Source organism: Nomascus leucogenys, chromosome 22a (genome assembly GCF_006542625.1).
Source record: "Nomascus leucogenys isolate Asia chromosome 22a, Asia_NLE_v1, whole genome shotgun sequence".
Taxonomy (NCBI): domain Eukaryota; kingdom Metazoa; phylum Chordata; class Mammalia; order Primates; family Hylobatidae; genus Nomascus; species Nomascus leucogenys.
In genome coordinates this window covers 76,546,348-76,563,298 of record NC_044402.1, presented here as the reverse complement: position 1 = coordinate 76,563,298, position 16,951 = coordinate 76,546,348, and the positions used below count along the sequence as shown (strand labels likewise).

The window sequence follows — 16,951 nt, the reverse complement described above, 5'->3', positions numbered from 1 at the left end:
CTGCTTGCAAGTGTTCATCATTAACACAGATACACTTCCGCTGGGAAATTTTTTTATTCTAAATATTTGTTCCAATAGTACCAGACAATTTGAAATCAATAAACTGTGGTGAGGGCTGTGGTTTTTGAGAAATGACCACATTTCTCAAATGTGTTGTGCCACGCCACCGGGCTTCCTGACTCTACCCATGAAGGACAATTTGCGGTCTTAATCCTTTACGTCAACTACAAACACCAGCCACGGTTACGACTGTTCAAAACTACTCTCTCAACTAGTTCAGACCAAGGGGACTAAGGAGGTGAAATGTGGCCCCCACAGCCTGGAAGCGAATTCCTAAGCTCGGCTGGATAAATCTACAAATATACACATAAATACATTCAGACAAGGATAAATAATCAGGGAAACGAAATGACTCGCTTCAAATAATAAATACAGATAGTTTAGTCCGATGCAATCCTTACGGGACAGGAAGGAGAATATAAATTAAGGTCTCCGAAACTAAGCTAGACGCGGGCCAGGCCCAAGACTCCCCAAGCTCTGGTCCCTCTGCAGGGCGCGCCGCCGATGGGTCTCAGACTTACCTTTGGGACACCATTACCAGATTAGAGTCCCTTGGTCCGCAGTATGTGGCACTGTCAAATTTACAGGGAAGGATCCTTGCGGCTGATTTATGGCGAGTCACCCAAAGGAAGACGCCCATGGAGGGGAGGCCCGGTCGCCTGCGCCTCTGCCGCTGGAGGCCTGAGACCCGGGAGGCGGCGGCAGGGCAAGAGCGGGGAAGGGGGTTCCCGAACTGCCCCGCGGGCCCCACCCGCCACCCCACCACTACAGCAAGAGAGGTAATTTTGCCGCGAGTTCGGGCTGGCGGCGGCCGCTACAGATGCGTCAGTTTGGGAGCCTCCGGCAGTCGTCCCTGAGACGAGTGGTGGGCCGAGAGATCTGTGTAGGTGGGATGAGGGTCGCAAGGTCCATGGTGGTGGTTGCCTGGAATCTGCGCGGCGCAACTGTAGTCCACGCTGGCCGACGACGGGTGCGAGAGGTGGCCCAGGTTGAAGACAGGCCCGGACGCGGGCGCCATGGACTCGACGAAGTTGCCGCCCACGTACACCGGGCTGCCCTGCAGGTTGGCGCTGGCGAAGCCGCCGCCGTTGCTCGCCATCGGATGGGGCTCGAACTCCGGCGCCGCGTAGCGCTTCTGTTGTGGCAGGCAGCTGCTGAGTGGCGCCGTGTAGGCGGCCAGGCCGTACATATTGGGCTGTGATTTGGCGAAAGCAGGCGGCGAGGGCGCGTCGTAGGCCAGGCCGGGCACTGGCGGCAGCTGGCCGGAGTAGGCCACGTGGCCAGCGGCGCCGCCGAGCGGTGGGCTGCGCTCAGGGGACTGGCCAGCCGGCGAGTGCAGGATGCCCTTGGCCTTCTGGTCCTTCTTGTACTTCATGCGCCGGTTCTGGAACCAGATCTTGATCTGGCGTTCCGTGAGATTCAGCAGGTTGGCCATCTCCACGCGGCGCGGCCGGCACAAGTAGCGGTTGAAGTGGAATTCCTTTTCCAATTCCACCAGCTGCGCGCTCGTGTATGCCGTGCGTACCCGCTTGGATGCTGGGCCTGGCGGGCTCTTGTCCTCGCAGCTCTCTCCTGGGCAGGGAGGGAGAGAGGGAGGTCGCTGAGCGAGTGGGTGGGGACCCTCAGGACTGGAGAGGGGTGCTTCCCTGGTTCTCTTTTCCTCCTCCCTCCCCCCACCTCCAATCCTGGCTAGGGTGGGGAAGGGCCGTTTGAGAGGTATGATTCCAAGAGGGAATTCACCTACCTACCAACCCCCTACTAGGCCTACCTATCAGTCGCACCTGAAACCTCCATCAGCCTTCTAAGTTCCAGTTCACTCTGCCCACCCTCTCCCCTGCAGCCTAGTCCATCATCCCATACCCACCCAAAGGCCATGAAAAAGTTTAATGAGAGACCAGGAGCAGCTGGTAAGGCCTCCCTCTGTCAAAGAAGGGCCAGACTCCTTTGAACACTCCTCCCAGCCTCTGCTGCCAGGGGTGGGGTATGGAGAAGGAAAGGAGGAGGAAATAGCTCCAGCCTGCCTTGCTTAGGAGCTGGCCCCTGGGCAAAGCCCCCCACCAACCCCCAGCAAAGTACGGGGATGGAGATCTTGGCGCCCCACTGCAGCCCAACTGCACTCAAAGCCAGGGAGGTGACAAACCAAAAATAAATAAATAAATAACAAAAAAAAACAAAACAAAAATAAAACACTGCCTGGGTATTTTAGGGAGTCCAAGGCAGGCTGGAAGCATTTTGAGTATTCACAGTGCTAGGAGCAGCAGCCTCAACACTGGCTTTTACTACCCTGCCACCTCTCAGCTGCTTGTCCACTCCCTCCCAGGGAAGACAAATGGATTTCTCCTGGGAGGGAGGGCCTGAGCCTGCAGCTGAGGAAGGAGGGGCAGGAAAAGGAGGTTGCAGGCAGGATAATACCTTCCCCCTAGGAGCAGCAGCCCCAGAAAGTATCAGGCAAACCAGATTCCTGATAACAAGCCACAACCCAGGCCCCAAACTTGCCCTGGACCTGGAAGCAAGTTCATCTACCTGAAGATAAACCACATCAGATACCACAAGGTCGGAAAATTTCAGGAACCAAGCAGTCTAAGCAGAGAGAAGGAACAGCCCTCAGAGCTCCTGGCCATGCCTATCTTCTACATGCCCTGGGTGGACCTAGAGAAGGCCCCAATTGGAGGGTATCCCCTTCCAGTTAGAGAAATCCAAGGCTGTTACTGTCTCCCAGAATATCCTATCGTACTAGGACAGGCACCTCCCCATTATGGATTTGCTGGAGTGGGAGAATTGGGCTGAGGTGAGCCAAATAGAGACTCATGGTTATGCTTAGCAGCCCCTAAAGCCAGACTGGTTGGATTCAAATCCACCACTTTGCAGTTTCATGATCTTGGGCAAGTTGCCTATCCTCTCTAACAGTTTTCTTATCTGTAAAATGGGGATGTTATCATATACCTACCTCAAAAGTTTCTTTGAAAAATAAAATTAGATAATGCTTAGAAAGTACTTAGTATGGTACTTTCTGTTTTTTTTTTTTTTTTTTTTTTTTTTTTTTTTTTGAGACAGAGTCTTGCTCTGTCCCCCAGGCTGGAGTGCAGTGGCGCGATCTCGGCCCACTGCAACCTCCGCCTCCTGAGTTCACGCCATTCTCCTGCCTCAGCCTCCCGAGTAGCTGGGACTACAGGCGCCCGCCAACACGCCCGGCTAATTTTTTGTATTTTTAATAGACACGGGGTTTCACGGTGTTAGCCAGGATGGTCTTGATCTCCTGACCTCATGATCCGCCCGCCTCAGCCTCCCAAAGTGCTGGGATTACAGGCTTGAGCCACCACGCCCGGCCAGTATGGTACTTTCTAAGACTTTAGTTTTTATGAGTTTAAGGGAATGAGATTCATGTGATATGGGCTATATAACCACCTAGGCTTGGGGATTGTAATACCTATCTTCAAATCTTGAAGAGCTGTTGGGTGGAATAGGGAACGGAGTTATAATTAGCAGCCCAGGAAAACAGATATGCCCATATAAGGAAGCACTCTCTATTAATAGCGATAAGACCTGTCGAGCAATAGCACCAGCAGCCTGGAATGGAAGGGAGCACCCTGTCACTGCAAGGTCATGACCCCAATCAGGAACACTAAAAAAAAGAACATTTGGCATGAGTAGGAGTTTAGACATATGACCTCCAAGGTTGCCTTTCCAGCCCTGACTAGGCTCCCTTGGGTCAATATGGAGGGGGCTTGGTCTGGGGGTAGGCCACCTCAGGGAGCTACCTGCAGTGGCACAGCTGTTCTTCTGCTTGGAGTTCTGTCGAGACTCTTTCATCCAGGGGAAGATCTGCTTGCTGATGGTGGCTGAGGAGCTAGAAGCATTGGGCCCACCTTTGGGCTTCTTGGCGGGCACTCCACCTCCAGGATTGGTGGGTGAAGATGGGGGCAGGGTCGGTGGTGGAGGAGGGGGTTGTGGTGGCTGCTGCTCTGAGTTCAGACCAGGAGGCTGGCTGCCACCACCCCCACCCTGGCTGTTCCCAGTGCCAGGCCGCATGCAGCTGCCATTGAGTTCAGCTCCTTTGTGGGCTGGGGCTCTCAGAGAGGCAGAGCTCTGGATGGAGCAGGCAGAACCTGGATAGTCAGTGTCCAGGGAGCTGGCAGCAGCAGGGGGTGGGTAGGGCTGGTGGGGGGTGCTGTAGCCGTAAGTGTCAGTAGTTTTGCTGTAGCCATAGCCTCCAAACAGTCCTGGGTTTTCATAGTAAGCAGCCTTCTGCATTGTGCACTCAGGAAGCTCCAGGGCCTGCTGACCCTGCTCAAATAACATTGACTACCACTGTATCCTTCACTGCCACCTCCAATGTCTGCTGAATCCTGAGAAAGCTGGGCCAGCCCCCAGGCTCCAGGTGACCTGTCAGAAGAAAAGCAAGAGGCCCCAGAGGGAGTGTCATTGGCAAGACCAGTCAATATAGAAAGACAAGCCCACGCTCTCTGCTTCCTACCCACTTCATGGTGGGGAGATGGGCAAGGTGCTGGATTTGAGTTTATTTACTTATCTATTTATTTCTTAACACAGTGTCTTGATTGTTGCCCAGGCTGGAGTGCAGTGGCATGAACATGGCTCACTGCAGCCTCAATTTACTGGGCTCAAGCGATCCTCCCACTTTAGCCTGGTGTTAATAGCTATTTCAGAGTATTTCAAAGTCCCAGCTATTCTGCAGTATTAATAGCTATTTCAGAGTCCCAGCTGCTCTGCAGTAGCTACAGGTGCACACCATGCCTGGCTACATGTCTTAGTGTTTTGTTTTGTTTTGTTTTAGATGGAATTTCGCTCTTGTTGCTGAAGCTGGAGTGCAGTGTCATGATCTCAGCTTACTGCAACCTACACCTCCTGGGTTCAAGCAATTCTCCTGCCTCAGCCTCCTGAGTAGCTGGGATTACAGGCACCTGCCACCACACCTGGCTAATTTTTTGTATTTTTAGTAGAGACAGGGTTTCACCATGTTGGTCAGGTTAGTCTTGAACTCCTGTCCTCAGGTGATCCACCCGCCTGGGCCTCCCTAAGTGCTGGGATTACAGGTGTGAGCCACTGCGCCCAGCTCTTAGTTTTTTTGTTTGTTTGTTTGTTTGTTTGTTTTGTAGAGACAGGGTCTTACAGTGTTGCCCAGGCTGGTCTTGTGTTCCTGGGCGCTTGTGATACTCCCGTCTTGGCCTCCCAAAGTGCTGGAATTACAGGCATGAGCCACTGCGCCTGGCAGATTTTATGAAGTTCAACTTATTTGAACCTCTGGAAAAATCAGAAGGAATTTTTCCTAAATGTAAGAAGAGTTTCCTTCTTTTTAGCTCAACTCTAGCTGAGGGAAAGGGCTTCCTTCTATCTCCAGATACAATTTACTTTCTTCAAGATTGCCCATTTAGCCTTTATTCTGTGTGGAAAAGTACTTATAGCCTCAGACATTTTGTTGGCTGATTCTCCCACTAAACCGTAAGCTCCTTGGAGGCAGGGGCTGTATCATTTGTCTACTATTCCTAAAATCCAGCACAGTGCCCTGCATGTAGTTAGTGCAATAAATGCTTGTTGAATAGGTAAATTAATAAGTGGACCAATCAGTCAATCATTGGGTCAGCACAAGGTTTTGATGGGAAATGAAAGTCCTATAACAAGCTCAGAACAGCTAGAACTTTAAAAAAAAAAAAAAAAAAAAAACAATGTCTCCCCCCACCTGGTTTCAAAATCACAGCATCTTTCATGAAAGTCCAGATAGTCCACTTAGTGATGACAGGGTGAAAATCAGCTGAGTTAGCTCTATGAACCAGCAGTGTAAAATCTACAATGTAGAAAACTGGGGATAAAAGCCAACAGGAGGACTTGCAGACTTCCAGACTCATTTTGAGGCTAGAAAATGTTTCTTCTCTTTCATTTACATTTTTCTAGACCTTTTACTTTTGACCTCCCCTACTTTTAAATGGATACCACTGGAAATGGGCAAAGAGATCTAGAATTTGAAATGCATGGAACATGGGTGAATGGAGAATGCTTTATAAATTTATTATTTTTGCCTTGGATCTATTGTATAAATAGATATTATTGACATCTGCTCTGGATAATCTATTCTACCCCACCTCCCACCCAAACTACAACCAATGAGAGAACCTTTCATGACATGATGAATGGACCCAGAATTAGAAGAAAGAAAAAAAAGCTAAGAAAAATCCTACCCCTTTTGTATTCCCTTCTTTATGGGGGTTTCCCTTCTCTCCCTGCCTCCCTACTTCTGAAAGGCTCCTAAAGAGTTAAAGTATAACTAATACCATTCAATCACTTTGTCTGTTTGATAAAGAAAACTCATAGGTCAGCTCCCTGGTCTCAATTCTTGATCTGTCTTTCAGGCAACTTTCCTTCCTAGAAACTCTCCCTGGCGTCCATCCTGGTCATCGTGATGGACCACATCATCTAGACAGCTTATGTGGCCTAATGGATTTGACCACAGGTACCAAAATGATTCACTAGTTTTCCCTCCACCTTCACCAAAGAGCCTAACCCAAATTTTAAAATTCTTCTAATTAGTCTTTGGTAGGTAGTGTTGTTGCCCGTTTTTTTTTGTTTTGTTTTGTTTTAGAATATAAGTGAGTATGCTATTTGTCTTGGTGAGGAACAGGCCCTTGATACCAAGATACTATGTTGTAGAAATTGTTTCCATTATTGTTCTTAAAAGTATGTAGGTAGGATATTTACTTAACAAAGCTGGATTTAATCTTTCTTTTGATTAATATTATATATCATTCTCTGTTAAAAGCTACTGGATATCAAATGGACAGCTAAGTCTTCATTCTGTGACTAATACTTACATATGTTTGCCCCCTGCTAAAGAAAGAGGCACTCTGGATTTGGTTATGTTTCAGGCTTTTCTGGTATCCTGATTTCAGTCTTAACCCTCTGGAGGCCTAATGGTCACATCGGACACTCAGACCACCAGAACTTGCTGCTGCTCTGTCATTCCATTTACAACTGTGGAAGCAAAACATCCACCCTCCTGCCTCCCAAATTGACAAAGTTGATCTAGATAGGTGAACCAGTCATGTTAAAATAGCTTACTTAGGAACTGACCAGTTCTTCTGGGACAGATGGCTTTATATATATATTTGCTCCTATAGCATATTCCTAGAAAAAGTTCTGTGTACAGACCTCAAAAGTACAAATATTGGGCAGCTTCCTGAAAAACCAGAGTCTGTTTTCCTGTTTACATTGTCTCAAGAAATTTCCCACTCAATGACAATCCACTACCTTAATGTCCATTTCCCCAAAAGCAAGAACCAGTGATGGTGCTGTCCTTACTGGAAATGGCTTTGCAGTCCCCCAAAAATGCAGCTTCCCAAAAGTGATCCCTCTTAAAACAAAACCTGAGAATATAGTTACAAAACTGGGAAAAAGGCTTATTTCTTTTCAGAAATCCCTACTCCTTGTGAACTCTGCTTGAACCTAAAAAGCAGGAACGGGTCATAAATCACTTGGACAATGGTCAACTGTTCAGTGGCTCATCTTTTCGATCACCCCCTCACCCTTTTTTTAAAGCCTTTCTTTTCTCGCCCTTTGGTACCTTTGCTCATTTGGGCTCCAAGACCCAAATGCCTTGGGGTGAAGATGAGCCAGTGTTGGGGGAGGGGTGGTCGAGCAGGGCTTCTCATTTCTTCCAAGTCCTCAGCTGCCCTTTCCTCTCCCTCCTCCTCTCCTCCACCCTCTAACCCCGGGAGCTGGCGAGGGCAGCCTCCCCAAACTCCGCCGGCGCCATCCCCTGCTCCTCCTGGGAAAGGGGTGCCAAATAGGTCTGGCTCGCCCTTTCTTGCGGTGCTGGGAAGTTGCCCACCTCAGCTTGGAGGCCCAACTGCAGGCCCGGAATACAGTGCCAAACGGTCTCCTGCCGGAAGGAAGGTATTCTCTGAGCGGCCGCCGCCCGCTTCCCCGGCCCTGCCTGCCCGCCGCAACCGCTGCGCCTCCAAAGCAGCCGAACCCTGATACTTGCTCACCGCACTTAATTCTACTAGAGATCAATACCTAATATGATACCAAATAAATAAAAGGCGCTCACAGCGACCAGGGGACGGGGTTATTAAGCAGCTGGAGCTCTCACGGTGCATATCAATGCACCTGTCATTGTGGTTTGTAGCAAAATTTATGACTGCGACCACGGCGGCAGTAAACGCTTCAGTAAGGAATGAAAAGAAAAACACTTCCCAAGGCCCGGCACTTTTCAGAAGTGGAAAGCAGGCTCCGCGTAGGAGGCAGCGCAGCAAAAGAATCCCCTACTCCGCACTTTTCCCGCTCTTGCACCCTGCGAGCAGCAGGATTATATAAAGTGACCGGCGCCTGCTTCTGCTAGCAGCTCTGCTCGGCGGTCGGAGGCGGGACGTACGCGCGCAGACTCGCTGGGGACCACAAATCTGCTGCCCGTGGTGGCCTCGGACGCCGTGAGGCTAGTCCGACTCGCGGAGGCCGGCTCGGCGCTTGCTTGTACGCCGATGGCAGTGGAAAAGCTGAGGCGGCTTGGGAAGGGAGGGGGCGCCAGGCGCCAGGCTGTGACTAGCGCTGCAATCGTCGTAAATCACCGACGGGTAGAGTCAGCCCATCCAAGTTGAAAGAGAGGGGGAAGGCGATGGAGGTTGCGGTCAGTTTCTCTCAAAATCCGCTAGTGCTCGAGCTGGTCTCGGCGCCTCTCCCTGTTTTGCCTAAACCAGGGTCAGAAGCCCACGGATCTGTTTCTGGCGGCCAAGACTTTTGCTGAGCATCCCCACGAATTCACTGGAACCGAGCAACGATTCTCCCTTTCCTGTTGGCTTTGCTACTTTGGGATTCGAAACCATTGGTTTTCGGGTTTGCTCGAAAGGGGACTTCTTTACGTTCTGCCCAAGTTCTCCCAATCTCTAAGCTTGAGCCTCTTTTGCTCTATAAGAAGCCCTGGACGCGCCTTCTAAATCACTCTTAAATTTAGCCCAGATAACTCAATACTGTAATGCACCCTGTATTTAAGGCACTGGGATTGCCCCATTAAAGCGCCATAAATTTGAAGGCCAATGATCGGTTTTCATGTAACGGGTGGCAGTTCATACTGAAGTGACCCACTTCAAAGCTGCTCTTTGTTCTATGTCTTGATGTATGAATTTTGAGATGGCCATCTTGAGTTGCAGATGGAAATGTACTGGAAATTACTTTTTAAATGATGCCCACTCACCACAATTATGTATGTGTGTGTTTTCTTGAATTTTGTCTTTATCTCTTTTTTTGTAGGCTCTTCAGGTTTCTTTTGATATCTGTGGAGGCGAATCTGGAACAAAATGGAAAACTCTCAGTAGCAGCGGGTTCTTGCTTACAAACACTCACATGTTGAAGGGCTTTTCCCACTTGAAGGATGTCATAGTCAATGTGACTATTGTATGTGGTACCCGTGACCATCCAGACGCCTTCTCCCCAGCAGAAAACAGACTCAGTTGGCTCCCGGGGAGCGAGGGCCCCTTTAACGCCAAAATCCATGGCTGGATGGGGGAGGAGACAGTCCGGACCTGAGGGAAGCGCCAGACCCTCTAGCCAGGTGGGTCAGAGGTGCAGGGAAGTCAATCTGCTCTCCTCCTGCCCCCACCAAATTCTAAATGCTCCTCCAGGTCCCAATCCCGGAAGCCAAACAGTCTCCTAGGGGCAGAAGAGAGAGACTGTGCAGAATTAAGATGGGGGTTTGGCAGGGGAGGCTGCAGACTAGGGCACCAGGAAAGCAAGGTAAATAGGCCCGGGTGGATCTTCGTCAGGGGCTGCTCTACAGCGCCTCAGTGAAGAGGACCTGGGCGCTAGTTCCTGATTTATACATTAAATATCTCAGATGCTTTCCCTGAGTTTATTCATTCCAGTAAGTATCCACCACACTCTTGGCCCTGGGCTGCCCACTTCTGGGTCAGGATCAGACTGCAAATCGCCTAAGAAACAAACATCCTTTCCACCCCCACCCAAAGCCATAGACCAAGCTCCCCGACCACTGTCACCGCTCAGCGGGTGCCCACCCCCGTCAGGTGAAAGGAGAGAGACAGAGTCCCCCTCTTGCATCTGCCCTGTGCAATTTGTCGACTCAGTAGTTTGTGAGCACTAAACTACACCCGGGAAAGCCTCACACAAAGCGTTCCCGGCGCTTCTAAAGACTAGAGCGCGCAGCCATAAGCCTTTGAAGTGACCTTTGGCTCACACCGCAATAACTCACCCTTTAATGAACACCCAACAGAAGCGCCTCGAAGAGATCCCAGCCCGGTAGGGCTCCTAACTTCGCGCTGCGGCTTCAGCTTCCCAGCCGGCCCGGACCCAGGGGGAAACGCCACTTGCCCGCCCCCCTCCCCCAAGCGCTTTTGGCTGGGCCGGGCCCTGAGGGTGGTGCGGTGGAGGCGCGAGGTACCAGGACTCTCAAGCCAGCTGGTCCTGAAGCTGCTTTATGTAATACATTCACGTGGGCGGACGTCAACTTTCGCCGCTTGATTATTTTTTATTTATTTATTTTTAAAAAAGAGTTCTTTAGAAGTAGGAGCATCCCCTCAAAAGAAGAGCTAAGTTGGGAGGTCAGCTGGGGCCACCACCCCCTTATGCCTCTAGCTAGATTTTCTTTTTCCAGCCGCAGAGGAACAGGGTAAGTTTGCGCCTGGGGGTTCTGGGGTGCGCGGTGCGCTTTGAGCTCTTGGCGTAAGAGGCTTGGGAAGAAGAAAGAGGACCCCAAGTTGACCAAAGTTGGACCACTAGAAAAGCCTTCAGCACCTTCTCCCACGCTTCCTACCCTGCCCACCCACTATCCCAAGCGGGTCCAACTTTGGCTCCTTGTTTGCCCAGATTCTCAGCCTTAACCGAGCTGGCTTTGGACCACCAGCACTGGTGCCCTTTCTGGGGCCAAAAAACGTGAAGGGCAGGAAGGAACTGCGTCCGCGAGCTGTCAAGAAGAGCTGAGTCCAGGCAGCCCCAACCCTACACCTCATCCCTCAGCAGCACCCTAGGAAAACTCTTTAAGATAGGGCCAGCGTGGAGCCTTGGTAGGGATTATTGAAATTTTCGGAGGAAGTTATAAGTGAATGCTCCATGGGGCCAAATGAAATGCTACTCGCGGTAATTGGATTCAGCTGACTAAGCTGGCAGGCGCGCAGCTTCAAGGCAGCTAGCAAAGAAAAATGTCCAGCGACTTTAAGTTCTGATGAAGCCAAGCGCAGGCGATTGACAAAACAACTTTACTGCTCTCTTATGATGGCGAAGCCCCTGGAAGTCGGTTCCTCTCCTGCTAGGGCCTGTCCCAACCTAAGCTAAGGGAATGCTCCTTGCTTTTAAGGTTCCTTCCCCATAGAGGTCCGGTTGGGTCTCGCCCAGTGGCATTACCACGAGCATGGAACCACACACTGGAGCTCATGGAGCTGCTCACTCCATCTCTGGCCCGGAAAGACCTGGGATGGGTTGTCTTCTCCTCTCCCAGCCAGCAGCCACAGGGAGCAAGTAAACAAAAGGAGAGATGGGATTCGTGAACCAATATATGATTTAGCTTTCATTCAGGGTTCTTTGGGAAGAAGGACCCAGAAACACTAAACCTGTTCTCTGCCACTACGGCAATCAAAAGCCTAGATTGGTAAAGGGAAATGTGGAGGAACCTCCCAAACCCTTCTGGGTAGTTTGGGGGTTCTCTCAAATTTTGGGAGGAAAAGCTCAGTAGCATTTTAATCTTCCAAGAAAAAATTAAGCCAACAGTAAGAGGTAAAGGCTGTGTGTGGAGCTGCTACCGGAACAATGCAGGGAGCTGGCTGCCCACCGAGTTTATTTTAAATACATATAAATCAACCCGCCTGCACCCAGCCCGGCAGCTCAAGACACAGAATTAATATGACGCTCCATCTTACTTTGGCAGTAACAGTGTAAAAAAGTTTTAATTTCTTTTTCAGCCCATTCTCCTAAGTGCACATTTAGCCCCCAAATATTTCCTCCAGCACTCAATCCCCTCACCAGATCCCCTCCTTAAACTGCTACTACCACCGCCAATGCTGCCGGCCACCCTCCAAGCCTGGCAAGGTAGTGTCCTCCTAACCCTTTGGTAGGCGGGGAACGTCCCCACAAAGCGCGCCTTGTTACGATTAATCACCGTCCTCGATGTATATGTAGCACTGTATCTAGGTCTACGCAGGCTGCCTCACCAATTGGCAATAATCAAGATCACAGATTACACAAAATAAATCATATTTAGTATCCCGCTCAGGGCCGCAAGCAGCCCCGTGCCCAAAGATTTCCATTTTGTCATGCAATTGCTTACCTGGATCCCAATTTATCATAAACCTGGTGTCCTCGGCCTCAGAGTGGGCGCCAGTGGGGGGCAGAGCTAGCCTTCCCCCTTTGTCTGCAGACAACACTGTCCCAACCCTGGTCTTGCGCGCTGCTCGCAGACACGGCCATATACTGGAGCACACGGAATTCCCGGTAGAACGGAACCAGGCTGAGGTTCAACTACCAATAAACGCAGGAGGAACGAGTTCGTAGTCCCCGAGCTGGCTTCGCCTGCGCTGCGCGCCCATCGGTCCACCCGCCCGCCCGTCCGCTCTCGGGCCCAGAGCGGCAGCCACCCGCGCCCCCACCCACTCCTGGGTTTCTGCCCAGCCCTCCCAGGCCCCCCAGAGCTTGGGATTTGTTTTGCTTGCGGAACGTGGTCGTTTCTGGATTTGGAGAGATCCCCGGAAACCCCCTCATAGTCGGGAAATACAGACGCTGCCTTCAAATGCAAGCATATTTGTTCACGTGACCCCGAGGGAAGCTTGTACTGATTGAGGCTGAAACTTTCACGCCACCCAGCCCCGGAGCGCAGCCAGGCCTGGGGGCTGGAAGGAAGGGCGCAGGAGGCTTGGGACCTGGGCCCCATTCCTGGGGCAGACGCAGATGGGTGTGGGGCGGAAGGAAAGAACTCATTTTCGCAGCTCCGGACCGACTCAGTCTTGGCCTGGCCGCCCTCAGTGGGTTGGGGGCGTTGAGTCTTTCCCCACAACGACCTCTGACCCTGGCTGGGCCTTCCGCCAGACTGGTCCGGGAGTTGGAAATTTTAGAAGCTGCTTCTCTTAGAAGCGTCTCTGGAGACTGCAGTGGAGCAGCAGAGGCTGAGGGTACCCCTAGCTTCCCCGGGCCCGCAGAGTACTCCGCAGCCGCATGCACCCTGGCCAGGCGGCCTCCTAGCCGCCGAGGCCGACGTCCCGCTCTCCTCCTCCCAGGGCGAGGACCCGCTCCGGCCCTAAGGTGGAAGCTGCGGCTCTCAGCTCTGGCCAGTCACCTAAGAAAACCCTGCCACCACCACCATTCCGTGGCTCGTTCCGCGGACTCAGCATCTGGGTCACCGCCACTTCTGAGACAGAAAAGGCGCGTAGCAGGCGACCCGGACCCAGAGCGACCTCCCCTCTCTGACCCCTGAGCACCCCAACCTGGTCCTTCGAGGCCTGGAGCCGCCTAGGTGCTGAGCCACTGCCTGCCGTGATCTGTGTGACTCCAGGTCTGCGCAGGACCCGCAGATCCCATAGGCCCAGCGACCCCCAAGGCGCGACTTCCCGCTTCCTGCGGCGCCTCCAGGAAGGCGAGGAGGACTGCGGAATGAGTCCTGGCTGGGCTAACCTGGGGGACAATGAAACTTATATTTTAGAAATATTAAATCAAGACAGATTCCCACCATTCTCCGAGTGGCTGGTGGGAACGATTCTGCAATGTGGGAAAAAATAATTAAGCGTGCCAGGGCCAGCAGCGGACCTCCTGGCCTGTAATGAGCGCCCAAGACCCTCCCCCAGCCGGGGCCGCACTCTGGAATCCCGCACCACGGGGAACTCTCCACCCTATCCTCGAAGTTTTGGTTTCGTTGCCAGCTCTGCTCAGCGGCATCGGGCACAGTGAAATGCTCTGTTGCTGATTGCAGGGTTTGAGACCGGTGAAAGCGCCCAGTAGCCATAGAAGAGCCCCGGAGGAGTGGATAAGATCCACCGCATCCCCACTCCAGAGGCGCAGGAATGTCCCAGAGGCCTGAGCCCCCAGAACCTTCTACAAGCCCATCCTTTTGTTCACCTGGCCGGGCCTGGCCAGAGACCCACTCGGGGCGTCTCTCGAAGCCGGATCGTGGGTGACCCCAGCCCACCCCCACCCGGAGGACTCCGCCCCCTAGCCTCTTGCCAGAGGCCGAGCCGAAGGCCAGCAGCAAGTGTTAATCCCCAGCCAAAAAGGGGGGCTGCTTTGCGGGAATTTGTCTCCAGGAAAGGATCTAAGCCTTCTTCAATCGGAGCATATGTTCATAGAGCAATAAACCGGAAAGATTTACAGTCCTCGCCCGGCCCCCAACAGTCTCGCACCCTTTCAGGAATTACTTACGATGATTTATCACACCAACCCCGGCAATTGTCACACTGATAAAATAGCCCGGGCCGGTGCCCGCCAAGCCGGGGCCTTGGGAGGCTGTTGGCTGCCGGGCTGCCAGAAGGGCTGGGGAAGCTTTTTGTGGGTTCCTCTCTGGGCCTACAAGGGGATAGCTAGGTGGGTTGGAGTGGGTTGGAGTGGGTGGGGGTGGGAGGGGAGACGATTCTCATTGAGAAAAATGCAAGCAGCTCAGAGAAAGCGCCGGAATCTGCGCCCGAGTCACTAGCAAAGCACATAAACATTTGTCATCTTTGAATAATTGAATTAATGTGTTATTGTTTGAATGTATAATTCATAACGGGGGAAACTTTGTTTCTGTCCTGACGGGGAAATATACACACACCAAAAAAGAAATGAAAACGCACACACACACACGCACACATAATCCCAAAACAACCACCACGCGCAGCCAGCCCCTGCTCGCTGAAATCATTCTGAAAGCCAATGGAGGCATCTCACAGCAACAAGAGGGAAGGAGGCGAATGAAGAGGCGCCCGGGTCGGAGCTGCAAGCTGGAGGAAAAGAATGCCCGCTACTGCCCCAGCCCACGACCCTGGCAAGCTGGGGATGGGGTGGAACGGAGCGCAGTGGCTCTTAGGACACCCAATTTTCTTGGAGTGCCAGTGAAAAAAGGCAGAAACTGGAGCGAGCAGAGAAACAGCCTTCTGCAGCCCGCACTGGCCTCTCCCCCATCCTTTCCCCAGGCTTCCCGTTGCCCCGGGGTCTCCCACTCGGGCTGCAGGGACTTCTCCTCGGGTTTATTTTAGCTCTTCCAAAATAGAAATAAAAAATACAAACACAAAAATAAAGGGGAAAGAAGAACAAACTCGCTGGGGTGACAGAGGCAGCAGAGCTTGGGTGGGGAGAGAGGAGCGGGGGAGAAGGAACTCGGAAATCATTATCTGTTAGTTAAAACCTGCCTGGGGTAAAATTTCAACTCGATTTTATAGCCTTCTATTATGACGCAAAGAAAAATTTACGACCCTCGCTTGAAAAGAGGGCCAGGGCCTTTTCTCACCGGTTTAAGAATAGGCGGCAGATGCCGTGACAGCGACCATTGTTCCCGGTAGACACAGGCGACCGGGCAACCTCGGCCCGCGTGCGCCAGGCGCGTCCCCCAGCCGGGCCGGTTTTTTACAACTCCTGTTGTCTTGGAGCAGCCCGCATGCACCTCGCCCCTCACCCCTCACCCCTCGCCCTCTGGCACCCTAGCGCCTCGCACACACACCCTCTCCCTGTCTCTGTCTCTCCCTGTCTCACACACACAAGCGCGCGCGCGGACGCACGCACACTCACACACACACTCGGCCGCTCTCAGTAATTTTTCATAAGTGCAAAGCTTTGCTGAACCAAAGGTCACCATCCAAGCCACTAACAACTTCTCGCCGGCGCGCAGTTCCAAATCAGGAAGCAAAGGGAACTATTTGTCAGCGGCCGTGACAGCTAAGTTCATTAAGGATTTAAATTTGATGAAATAAAAGTTGCCAAAATATTTACCTGCGGCCGCGCTCCCGCGCCCGCCGGGGGCCAGGGGTGGAGGGCTGGGGGCACCGCGCGGCCCCCCTGGGCGGGTGATATTCTTGGGATCCCTGCACTTTCCAAGTCGGAGAGAGCCCTTTGCGTGGCAGATTAATGACGACTCCGTGTTTCTTAAGGGACGTGCTGAATTAATTATTTCGCCAATCACGTGGTCGGGACTTGTAGAAATCTATTCTTATCATCTTCCTCGCACTTAGAAAATTCTCCGGGTTATGAAAGGCCCTCCCCCGGCTGCCAGCGAGCCCCGGCCGCCCAGCCCGGCGCGGGGGGTAGGGAGGGCTCCCCAACATGGCGGGCAGGCGGGTGGGAAGCGCCGTCTGCCGAGGGTCCCGATTTACTGTACTGTATACTCAGCGGGCTCTGCTATGGACTCGCTTCCTCCTCATCCCTGCCCGCGATTCAATACACACAACGTTATTGATGTATTGGTGGGCACGGGAGGAGCCATTAACCAGAAGACGGGCAGAGGACAATCATAAAATGTGTCTGAATATTTAAACTTCTGCCTGCGCATTTATAAATACACATGTCCACGCGTCTGGGGCGAGCCCTTCCATATATTAAGGACACATGTCTGATTTTATGCATTCTGCTCATTTCCTGTCTGGAACAAGCACCCCATCTATTTTGGGACTCCTGTCTTGGCCCCTTCTTCAAGGCGAGGCCAAGATGTGAAGAAGCCCTTGCGGTAAATGTAGTGCAGGGCACTTTTTATAGTGGGGAGTGTTTATTGTTGCCTGAGGGGTGGAGGGGGCGCGGGAGAAGGAGGGGCAGGTGCTGGAGTCCCCACAGGAGCTGAGCGGTACTGGAAAAGTAGAAGCCCAAGAGTGGAGGCCCGGGGGTCAGGTCAGAGCAGCCACCCAGGAGCCTCAGCTCGTCCCAGAACTCAGCATGCTCTCCCTGCATTAGGGGTGGGGGATCAGTAAGGTGTCTCATCCACCACTTCCCAAAG

General features: G+C 52.3%; 1 protein-coding gene across 1 annotated transcript; it reads right to left on the bottom strand.

The window, feature by feature from the left end:
* Positions 1-40: 40 nt before the first annotated feature.
* On the bottom strand, positions 41-16,103 carry HOXD3 (homeobox D3). The gene is made up of 4 exons (XM_030803515.1): positions 15,958-16,103; positions 9,260-9,352; positions 3,819-4,443; positions 41-1,632 (listed from the first exon to the last, which is right to left on the bottom strand). Exons 3-4 carry the CDS (start codon positions 4,357-4,359, stop codon positions 875-877), a joined length of 1,299 nt encoding a protein of 432 aa, XP_030659375.1. The 5' UTR covers positions 4,360-4,443; positions 9,260-9,352; positions 15,958-16,103; the 3' UTR covers positions 41-874.
* Positions 16,104-16,951: the final 848 nt, after the last annotated feature.